The sequence below is a fragment of the Epinephelus fuscoguttatus genome, linkage group LG12 (genome assembly GCF_011397635.1).
Source record: "Epinephelus fuscoguttatus linkage group LG12, E.fuscoguttatus.final_Chr_v1".
In the NCBI taxonomy this organism is placed as follows: Eukaryota; Metazoa; Chordata; class Actinopteri; order Perciformes; family Serranidae; genus Epinephelus; species Epinephelus fuscoguttatus.
Genome location: NC_064763.1, coordinates 5,612,616 through 5,625,024, shown reverse-complemented (window position 1 = coordinate 5,625,024; position 12,409 = coordinate 5,612,616). Strand labels below are relative to the sequence as shown.

The 12,409-nt window shown below is 40.9% G+C and overlaps 1 protein-coding gene across 2 annotated transcripts in view; it reads right to left on the bottom strand.

Moving 5' to 3' along the window:
* Positions 1–12,409, bottom strand: part of robo3 (roundabout, axon guidance receptor, homolog 3 (Drosophila)) — a 120,266-nt gene that overhangs the window by 37,600 nt on the left and 70,257 nt on the right. For both annotated transcript variants that reach the window (XM_049591472.1, XM_049591473.1), the window contains exons 7-8: positions 6,368–6,492; positions 1,275–1,446 (exon numbers count right to left, since the gene is read on the bottom strand). In XM_049591472.1, the coding sequence (XP_049447429.1) occupies positions 1,275–1,446; positions 6,368–6,492 (297 nt within the window). The remainder of the gene's footprint in view (positions 1–1,274; positions 1,447–6,367; positions 6,493–12,409) is intronic.

Below are 12,409 nucleotides of genomic sequence, written 5' to 3'. Positions count from 1 at the left end.
TTGCTCCTGAAGTGATAAACTGATGCTTGAAGATGCTCTAATTTTCATCGACTGCAATAGTTTACATGAGGATAGAATTCAAATATTTGTCAAATATTCAGTTTTAAGATATAATTCTGACATTTACCACACTTCTATCATGACATCTTTTTTTCAAAGAAGAAGAAGAACACTGGATATTTGCGTAGCTAGAATCTGCAGTAGCTATTAACAATGTTAACTAGTGAAAAGAATTTGATGCACTGTGGACTGTGTGGAAACTGTGTGCTTTTGATATTTTAAAAATCTGGCTGGATCTTGACAGTCTGAGGAGGAGTATAGTAAGTTTGGTGTCAAAAGAGCAAAAAATATGAAAGGAGATAGGAGGTGTAATGACTTCAGATGTTTGCTGCGGTGGCACCATCAGGACTATTAGCTCGAAGGAGAAGAAGAGGCAGAGAAAGAAGGAGGAGGAGGCGGAGGAGCGATAGCAGAAAAAGACAAAACAGGAAAGAAGAGGAGAAAAGGAAGAAGTAGAGGCAGCAGAAGGAGGAGGAGAAGGATGAAAAGAAAAAGAAGGTGCAAAAAAGAAGAAGAAAGAGAAGAAGAAGAAGAAGAAGGAGAAGGAGAAGAAAAAGAAGAAGAAGAAGAAGAAGAAGAAGGAGAAGAAAAAGAAGAAGAAGAAGAAGAAGGAGGAGGAGGAGGAGGAGGAGGTGCAGGAGAAAAATAAGGAGAAGGAGTGTGGAGGAGGAGGAGGAGGAGGAGGCGATTACCAGCCCGGCCCCTAACAATCTGCCTAATAGAGGCCATATTGTATATTTCGATACAGTTTAAAGATGCACATTTGTTGGCAATTTTCAGACAGGGTCTGCAAGAAAATTACTCGCAAGGAGTGTCATTTTGGCAGTGCAGCTGATCGACAGAAAGACAAGGGCAGACTTATGGTGTCAAGAAGTAACTGCAGTCTTGGTCTAGACACTCCTAAATAAAAAGACACTCTCAGTCTCTGTGAGGCACTTCGCATTTGAACCAACCTGCATTCAGATCTTGAGGAAATTTTTAACAGCTGTTTGAAATTTAACAGTGGACGCCAAAAGCCAAGTGACATCGACTCCAGGTAAAGACAGACCACAAACAGAGAGAAAACATAAACGCAGTGAAGTATGTTCTTACTCTCCATAAATATTGTAGCTAATTGAATCTTTAATGTGATCGCTGTTTATTTCTCTTGCAGTCACTCTTTATTTTGTGTAATCAAGTTACTGTAATGCCACACTCTGTCTGTGTACACTCACCACTTTCCACCTCCAGCAGGGCTTTAGTGAGGATGCTGCCGGCCACACTGATAGCCTGGCAAATGTAATAGCCGGAGTCTTCGACTTGGACATTGGCGATGGTCAGCTCGCCACTCAGTGACACAGAGAAACGACCTGACTGTGATGGCTCCTGGATGGGGAACAGCAAGATCTGGAGAAGACAAACATTATGCAGATTAGTCTCTTCATTTGGTTTCCTCTTGATCAGTGACTCACTCTATACCTCACAATTAAGTTTGTTATTCATCACTGATTTATGTGAACTTGAGGCATTCATTTCTTGTGCTTTTACTCAGTAAGATGATACTGAAAGAACAGAACCCTCAAGCTTCTTTACAAAACTCAATGCCAGAATGAAGCTGTTCCACTTACAGCTTTATTAAGAATTTGAATTTTGCAGCCATACACAGAATTAACTCATAAATGTGGCTCTTGAATGTTCAAGGATAAGAGCTTTTGTTAGCCAGACAAAACTTGTGGGAGCAGCAATAGACCATGAACAAATGAACTATGGCCTGTCGTTCAAATGGCAGACCTTGAAACTGCATATGACTCTGTGTGTCCTCAAACTAAGAAGGGCACAATAAGCACACAAAATGGAAAAAAAGCATAATCAAGGGCAGGGAAAAGAGATAGGATGTTGGGGAAATAATGGAGCACAAGCAGCAGAGAGGATGACCAGATGCATGTTTATATGACATTAGAGAAAATCATTTACTTGTGCTAGTCCGACTGAAACCAGACTTTTACTTGAATTTCTCCAAGTCGGACTAACACACCCAGATGTGATTGGAAGTCAAATTCCTCCAGCATGTATACAGTCAATTGGACCCAAACTGGTCTAGACACCCCGCACATGCTCCACAGTTTCCACCCCTGGGCTTTGACCTTGAAGTTGAATAGCATTAAATAAGTAACAGAAGAAGAAGAAGCCTGTAACATCATGCCGAAATCTACATCCAGAGCTGTGCATTTTTGGACGGACAAAATGTACAGAGCTATGAACTATCCACCATGGTACCAGTTTGCCACTAACTAACTGTAGCTAACTTGTGTGATGTAATAGGTCAACCAGAAAAAGGTCCAATTCAATTCCCTCCTGTGCTTGTATACTGGGACAAGAACAGTCATCCAATTAAATGGTCATTGATGCCAGCTGTAAGCTGTAATTCAGCAGTAAATAATCAGCCATGGATGGTGGAGATGTTGAATGGATTTGTGTAGTTTGTTAGTTGCAGCGGTGGCTGTTGGCTCCGCTTGTTAGCCGCTGAATGGCAGCGGAGCAAGCAGCCTTTTAAGCACGCTTTAATTATTTCTCTGCTTCTTAACAGTGAGATTGATGAGTCAGCGTTTACAGTGAACCTGGGTACAAATCCTGGTTGTCTCAGATTATTTTTTTGTGGTGTCAAAGTTTTTGAGAGCATAAACAGAGAGATGTTGAACTTTTCAAATGATAATCAGTAAGCGTGTGCTCATAAATTACCAATTAAACCTGTCAAAAACTGCTGGAGAAATGACAGCTTGTTAGTGTGCAGAAAAGTTCGTAGTTGTGGGAAGAAATATCTCAATATAAATTTTATACAACCTGTCACCTTGATTCTAGTTTCTGATACATAAATTAGCCTAACTAGATCATTTTTAAAGATTAAATAAAATATAATGAAAACATAATGACTAAAAGTTGACTAAAATGGAACTAAAACATTTTGAACTTCTGTCTACTAAAACTACAGTAGACTGAAACTATGAAGGATAAAATGACTAAAATGTGACTAAAACTAAAAAGCATTTCCGTCTCAAGACTAAGACTAAATATAAAATACCTGTCAAAATCAGCACTAGTATGTAAACGTACTGAGTGTTTTTTTCCACTAAAAGACAAGGGCAGCAAAGGATCTACTGTATATAACACAACATTGAAAAAATTATTTTCGCTAAAAAATAATATTCGGTCTTGGTTATCAGTGTGCACTTTGCATTAAGAAACCAAAAATAACAATTGGTGTGTTGTGCCTGTTACTCTTTTCTTTACTTACTTCTACATAATGCAGAGACTCAGCTGTTACAGAAGAATGTCACCAAAAGTGTTGTCTCCCCGATTTTTATCCCTGATCTTCTCCACTTTCCCCTTTTTCATTTGTTAGTATGAAAATGACTATATTCCCTTGGTATTTCACTAAAAGGCAGCCAACATTCCCAACATGCTACCCACATACTTCCTCTCCTCCCCCTCTTTCTCCATGCTTTCTCCTCTTTATCTCTCTCCTCCACTCTTGTTCTCCCTCTCCCACACACACATTCTGCAGGCCTCCTCCAATCTAAATCTTCCCCCTCTAATCTGTACCTGGGAGCCATGCTGCAGGCACCCACGCTCTCTCATCGGGCCTTTCAGTGCATTCCAACAGGCTGCAATGCTTATCATACACTTGCCTTTCTCACACTCATACTTATGCACGTACACACACACACACACACACACACCACACACACACACACACACACACACACACACACACACACACACACACACAGAAGCCTGTGCAGACTCACGCTTTGGTGAATAATAGCCCATGTGGATGATGGGAAAATGAAGTGCGTATGAATGCGTGGTTGTGCGAGTGTGTGTGGGTGTGTGTGTGTGTGTGTGTGTGTGTGTGTGTGTATGAGTCACCCGGCACTAAACTACAACACAGAGTGATACAAGCGAAGGATGATAGTCAAGAACATGACAGAAGAGATGCAGGCTCTCTTTCTCTCAAGTATGTGTGTCAGATTGGCATGTGGAGAAACTAGCTTGAACCAGCATCATAACATCATAAGAAGTTTTCTGTAGGGCTCTTTTTGTTTGGGTAAATGTGGGGATTTGATTGAATTATTAAAAGTGGGTGGAATCAGCTAAAATAGTTATATACAATACATTACATTACTTTGTAGCAAAAGTTGAAGCTTGGTTTTAGAATTATTGCTGGACAAATCCTGCTTTTTGTTTCTTTTCACTTGAGTGCTTGAGTCAGCACTCCCTTGTGATGATGCAGCGGTCCCATAGAAATAAATAAAAGGGATGTGCTTTCTCATGCTGTGCTGTTAATGTTGACCTGAACACCATCCATCCATCCATTCATCCATCCATCTTCTAAACGCTTCATCCTCTTGAGGGTAGCGGGGGGGCTGGAGCCTATCCCAGCTGACATCGGGCGAGAGGCAGGGTACACCCTGGACAGGTCGCCAGACTATCACAGGGCTGACACATAGAGACAAACAACCATTCACGCTCACATTCACACCTACGGACAATTTAGAGTTATCAATTAACCTAGTCCCCAATCTGCATGTCTTTGGACTGTGGGAGGAGTGCCCAAAGAGAACGCACAGAAGGGCTCCCACACCTGGGATCGAACCGGGAACCCTCTTGCTGTGAGGCGACAGTGCTAACCACCACACCACCGTGCCGCCCGACCTGAACACCGCCTTTATCTATTTTAGTGGAAGCAGATTTTGAGCTCTGCTTGTTTCCTTCAAACTAAACTGAACAGGAAACACAACACCTCTCTCCGGATGGGTAACTTTAAACTTTCAAGATGGATCTGAACTTGTTTTGAGCTGTATTTTGGTACAGTGCACCCCGGGCTTAGAATCATTTCCAAGGCAAACTTCATTTGGAAAAACTGCTTTCAAACCAGGCACTGGAGCCCATGTTTTTCATGACGCATGTGATGTATGAAGCATGTCACATATCATATCTAGAAGAATGTCACACACACATTATTTTCACAGATATATTTATTTTCTTCCGAACTACACCCGCCAACCGCATCACCGTGCAAAAGAAAGTATGCATCTACTGCTAGCTCACCTAGCACCACTGAGCTAGCTAATATTACAGCTAACGATTGAGACATGAAAGAGACACTGCTATTGAGTCTTTCAAATGTTGTTTTTGGCGCTTTGAGCACCACAAGCCGAGTGCCTTCTAGCTCCATTATACTGGAGAGAAGGCAGAAATAACAATGGCCGACATCTCCAACACTCAACAACTCACATCAAAACAGACTGATAAACAGAGTAGCATTCCCAACACTGAAAAGGAATATCTCTGCATGGTAAGCTGTTTATAAACATAGTGAATATTGGCATTATGATAATACTGAAAGAGAGCTCTTGGAAATATTTCTCTTTGAGCTGGTTGACTTCAGTCCAATGTGAGAAATAAAACCTCAAAACAGTGTTTATAAATAGAAACTATATTTTTGTTCCAAATCAGTCTGTAAAACTGCCAGTAAGGAAACTCACATTCCTGACAATACAGTATGTAACATATCTACGATTTTTACATTTTTACATGTATTAATATTACCAACTTAAAGCTTTGATGATCTAAATGGTACAGGTATTTCCAACCAAACACATCTAAATAGAATAAATATGAAAGGAACATAAAACAATGACATATGAACAATGATAAACACAGAAGCCAATTGGTGAATCATGAAGGAGTTTAGTATATGATCATGTGGTTTTAGACCAATCAAATTTCTGTACTGGCCGTGAGGTAAGGGTTGTGTCTAATGTTGGATGTATTTTTTGTGTTGAGGTTCAAACACTTAAATAATAAAGGTGTTCTACACTATAGTGTTGCTTGAGCTTTGATGCTTCTATGACTCCTTTCTTCATGCACCATGTCAGTAGGTGAAGAGGTATCAGAGCCCCAATATTACCTTAACTAAACTTTGAAAAACACAACTGGAACAGCTGACAACCACCATCTAATCTATTAAAAGTTGAACAATATATATGGCTATATGCAGTATATTCCTGTGATGTGCCCATTTGTAAAATTTCCTCATTCCCCATGGCTTCACCATTCTAACTCCTATTTATGTGATAGTACAGAACCTCCTATCACCAGTGGAAGCCGCGTTAACCACCAGGCCACCCTGCCACTCAAACTGCTTGCTCCAATACACCAACTGTCAGTCGCAAATTGACCATGAGACCTTGATGGATGCCTCAGAGGGCAGAAGCTGTGTCAGTTCCAGAGCTGACTTTAATACACGTCACAAGAAGCGTCTTACCTGACTGCCTTCTTTTTGCCAAAAGACAGCTGGCGGAGGATTTCCTTTGGTGCCACAGAGGAAGGTGACGGTGCGACCCGGAGCTGTGATCTGGTCCCGTGGCCGAACTACTATCTGAGGGGGCACTGCAACACAGAGAATGGATAGAAATCGTAATCAGAGCACAATAGAATTTAAGTCTTTGTGTGTATGTTGAAGGGGCTTAATACAGTGACAATATGCCAGCAGTGGCATTAGCCTTTTTACACAGAGATCACACTATATGGGCGCTACAAAGTCCCTTCTTTACACCTCCTATGCATTTTTACACATAACCAAATGACAGCAACAACATTCTGCTCCAGCGTGTGATTACAGACTGGATCACCAATCAAACAAAGCGTGACATGCATGACATGTAACACAGCAGTGTCAGCCTCTTGTATGACATAAAACAGCAGCAGCACTTTATAAATATAACAATGGCATAACATGGCAATAACAATCATTTACCCTCTCTGTTATATGGCAGCTGATCTCGTCCTCTGCTCGATAGGTAAGGAGCTCCCAAATCTAATTGTTTTCCCGATTTCCAGACATTTATGGTCGCTCTTCTTCTTCTTCTTGAGCTAGCCGCTAACAGCTACTTTTTAAATCTCCCACGGTGGGTTGCATGCGCAACACATTGTCAAAATGTCATAGCTGTCCTGCCCATGGTCCTGTTTATACAGACACTGTTGCAGTGCTGTTACTACCTCCTGCGGCAGCCTAAAGGCGAGACCACTCTGTCTCCCATTCTGCAATTATACCTTGTATACAGCACAGCAAGATGGCATAACGACGGGACAGTCCCGCTTTGAACAGGCAGGGTAAAAGGGGGTATTGACTGTATTAACAGTACAGTTGGTAACATTTATAAAAATAGCTTTGTGTCATATTTGCTGAAATTGTCACTTTATTCCTAAATAAATACATGAACCACATAATCATGTCCCTCCTCCCCCCAATGCCTTTAATGGCTTTTGCTAGAAGCAGACTGCAGTGCAGTCAGCAACAACTAGTCAGAGCCGAGGAGTCTCTAAGGCAGCTGCCAATCATGTCAATCAATGTTTGGAAACTGCGGTTGAACTGTCAAATGAGGCACTGCTGATCAAATATAAATAACAGCATTGTCTATTTTTCACTTGAAATGTTTTCAGAAACACATTTTAGTGACTGTTTAGCTGTAAAATGAGAATGTTTGTCTGGCTGGTGGGCAGTGCTTGGTACTGAAGTTCAGTTGTATCTAACATGGCACCCAGGTCACAAACTGTGCGCTGCCTTGTCTGAAAGATTGATCACAGTTTTTGAGAAGTGATTTAAATGATTGACAGCTGATTTAGAGACTCCTGGGCTCTGATTGGCTGTTTTTGTTCACAAGCTGTAAGGCTATTAGGAATGTTTCAAGGCAATAGAGCAGGCAGGGGATTTTTATAATTTAGTATTATTTAGTACAGTGTGAATATAGTGACAGTGGGTCCACTCCATTTCAGTGCATCAATGCACTGCATAACGTGTAATGGCTTGGGTCAGGAAAGCTGTTAGAATGGAGTGTAATCTGTCAGCCAGTGACAGTAACCATGTAATTGTCAGCTGACAAAACATACAACAATGTCGACCTTCAGGGCAAAAGCTATGGTAGCTTTCCTTGTTGACAAATAATTGCCTGCATGGATGGTAATGTTCACAACATGATTTTATGTAATCCTGTGTGCCATTCATTAGTTCTCTGTCTTATCAATCTCCTTTGACTTGTTTGTGTTTGTAGATGCCATGTGGTTGTGGTGACGTATACGCCACTCTTACTGTTGAAATCTGCTGCCTCCAGTAACTGTTGAATGGTGTGCAGACTCTGCCTACTTGGCGTGCTAATGGTGCGGACCCAGTTTCAGCAAATGTGAAAAAAAGTAGCCGTGACTTACCATCTGTAGCTTTAAAGGGGAACTTGTTATACGTTTTCTAATGTTCTATCATATATATACTATAATGTTACAGTGTCAGATGTTCAGTACTTTACTTTTCTCAAGTCATTACCCTGGCTACAAAGACAATGCAGAGATGTAGAGATTACAGATATAGTACTGAAGACCTGAAAAAGCTGACCAATCAGAGCAGACAGGGCTTTTTCAAGATGGTGGCTTACAGAGAGTGCTAAAAGACAGTCTCAGTCAAAAGGTGAGAACAGTGGTTTCAGCACAGACAGTATGAGGCAGAAAAAGTGTTTTGTGAACATCAAAGCATGTACACATGTTCTAGTAGAAACCCAAAATACAAATATGAACGTAAAAGTGAGGATAACAGGTCCCATTTAAGCCGTGACAGCCAGGCCACCAGTGATGACAGCAACTCGTAACTGACAACTCTCTCACTCGCGCTCTCTCTGTCTCTTTATCTGTTTCTCACACACACACACACACACACACACACACACACACACACACACACACACACACACACACACACACACTATGAGGTGTTCCTCTGATGGCCTCATCACTTCAAACACCGACACTAAAGGCCACACGTGGGACGGAGGTTTAAAAGAAAGTATAAATATGTAAATATGAAGGTTTTTTGATGCAGAGGCAACAAAGTCAAGAGAAGTTTCTCTATCAAACACAGCAACTTCACATTTTTCAATTAGCATAGTTCATAAACATACTTCACTGAGGAGAATGTAAGCCAGCACCCTTGTGGCAGCTGATAAATCACTCTGCTGTTACTCTATTATCAGCTGCTACTTGCTTTTAACACTCACTATGTTCAAATGCACATTATGCCCAAATATTCAATCAAGGCTGCCAGTGATTAAATATTTTAACATAAGAGGATTTTATGTCAAATAGTTGTACACCATGTCAAGGCAAGAGAGGGGAAAAGGCCAAAGCAGACAATGACAGTAATGATGTTTAATAATGAACCAGTCTTTTTAAATTCATATATAAAATGTTCTTATTTGAAGTTACTTGAGAAAAAAAAGAATCCATTAAGTGACACACAGTTTTAGCAGCAACTACTGACCTTCACACGCTTACACACAGTGGGTACTGCCTGTGAATACTTAGTTCAAAAAATGATTCTAATGGTGGCATGTTATCATCACTGATGATTCAAAACAGGCTAATTACGTCAAACAAGGCTCAGAACAGATGCAACTCTACAGCATTAAAGCAAAAAACAACATTAACTTAACCTTTCCTTTACTATAAAATTAATAATTTAGTCTCCAAAGCCAGGGCAGTGTTTGCTTTTTGCTCCCACTTTCAGAGTTCTAGACACTCAGGAACAGTAATTGCATTTCACCAGGAGAAACCAGGGACCTAGTTCCTCTAGGACAGTTACAGGTGGAAAAAAAAACAACCTTTATGACCGCAGAAACTTCCCCCGCGAACTAGGAGCCTGTCGAGGAACTAATGTTGTTTTGACCACAGGGACTAAGCTCCAAATTCAATTCCGGGGACATTCTTTTGCCCCCAAAAAGTCCCTCATCAGAGGGTAGTACTTACTGAAAGTACAGGAACTTTGGGGGTGGGGCTTGCAGTGCTGAACATTTCTGATTGGCCGATTACTTGCAGGAAACATTCATGGGATAGTTTTGTTGTTCTTTATGCATCGACATCAACACATCAACATAGAGCCTATGAAAGATATACCGATAATGAAATCCAGGCCTTATTAAGCATTTATGTCAGAGATGAAATCAAATGGGAAAAACAGGACTTCTCACTAAAAATAGGCTATAGACTCCTTTCTTTCCCATTGCCATTAGTCCAGAGCTGTGTCCACGGCTCTGCAGCAGATGAGTCCACTTTTCTATTTTGTTTTTTGTTTGTTTGTTTTTGCTGGCGTGTCACATTCAACATCATAGACAGGTTGGAAAACAGGATAGTAAACAGTAGAAAGTAGCATGGGGGCCAGTGAAAATGTTACAGTGGTTACTTTTTTTTAATATATCGCTTACTTATTCAGTCTCTCTTTCAAATTCAGAGCAGACTAATTTGGATTGTTGTTTGAGCGCTGCTTGGGCAGAGATGGCAAGTATTTTGTGACAGTGTGTCACCGCTTATCGACTGGGCTAAAATTAGCGCAGTCTCTAGTAGTATTTCCATCACTGCCAATTGGAGCCGTAGCCGATAAATACCTGTGACTACTGCCGAATTATTTGACTGGGAGTGAATGCAGATTGTAACATTTCCTATTACATACAAAAGCCAGATTTTAGCAAATGTTAGTGGGTTTTTTTTTTAGTAGGAAAAGGACTTCACTGTATGTTGCAGGGTAGTATGGACTTGCATCGACATTTGAAGCGGAGTGTAAAGTATATTGAACGTAAAAACAATGTTGTTTGCCTCTTGATAAGTCAAAAAAGGAGAAAATGTGTAAGAACATGCTGAGACCACCAGTGAGCGAGAGCAACAGAGGGAGCCGTGATTGGGAGAAGTAGCAGGTGAACTACAGAGAGGGAGAAGCAATGAGAGAACAAAGCAAGAGAGGAAGAAAAACAAAGCTTAATTTGATAATTATTTTACCATGGATACTTAACAGAAATATGTTAACACAAAGCCTCAACAAGTGTTGGATTTGGATGCAGGCATTCTGGAGTCTTCAGGCTCCCTTTCCTCTCCTGCGTGTCTCATTTGCCTCCATTCATTACATTTATCAGAGTCACGCAACAAACATGCCTAACAAACATGCACATACCTCAGTCACTTGTAATGCATTTTCACACTTATTTTTCTAATATTCACAAGCCCTCGGATGCCAACAGGAATGTGCAAATGGGACTTTGAGCTGCTGGCCGCATTCCTAAATTTAGTGCCTCCTACCTGGAACTACTATTACAAAGATAAGGATACAACATAGATCATCTGTGTCCTTGATTTGTTTGGCTTTGATTGATGCCTATTGGTTAAGCTATATGCTAAGATAATCAATCTCCAATGCTTGGGTGGAAAGCCTATCAAGAAGGCAACCACACAGGAACCTAAATCCGGGTTTGTGGGTCACCTTTTTGATCCCAGGCACCAGGCTAATCAGATGTCTGTGAGCATAGATGGAGGGCAGGGGTGGGAAGTCTGTGTTTGTGTCCTCAAACACACACACACACACACACACACACACACACACACACACACACACACACACACACACACCTCTTTGATTTCTATTGATTCTGTAGCAAGTGACAGGCCTTCCTCCACAGGGGATGTGAATGCATAATGATGCCCTCCACCAGTCCTAATTGATTTCTCATCTTCCCACCTGATCTCCTGCTTCTCTTTCATTCTCTGTCTCAATTAGCATTGAGAGAAACTGAGAGAAAGAGAAAGACGGGGAGGAGGAGAAGCTTCCCAAAGAATAAAAAGACAAATAACAGAAAAAAAAACACTCACCAGCTAAAGAGAAAGAATAAAAGGCGAGTTTCCATCCACATTCTTTATGTGATAGTTAAATTTGCACAAAGGAAAAACAAAAATTTCAGAACACTGAAAAGTCATAATGCACCCTGACATTTGCTGCAGAGCTTCAGGAATACCCCAACCATTGCAGTTTTTAAATCCAAACTGTAAACTATAGTGTTCTCAAGCACTTCTGGTGTTAGTTAATTGTTACGCCTTTTCCACTAAAATTAGTGCGTGTACACTTTTTTTTTTGTTAAACATGAGTAAACCTGCTAACAAGGCCATATTTCCATTGCCAGTAGACCAGAAATGTGAACACTTCTCTGCGGCAAACAAGTATGCCTCTGGGTGAGTGTGCTGGGTTTTTTGGTGTTTCACATACTAAGTAACAGACAGGCCAGAAAACAGGATAGTAAACAGTAAAAAGCAGCATTGAGGCCTGTGAAACCTTTACAGAGGTTACTTTTTGGATATATCTTCATATAGATTTATATAGATATATCTTATTCAGTCTCCCTTTCAAACTTTGTGCAGACTGATCTGGATCGATGTTTGAGCGCTGCTTGGAAGGAGACAGACAGTATTTCGTGGTGGCGCATCATTGCATCTCGCTGGTAGAGGG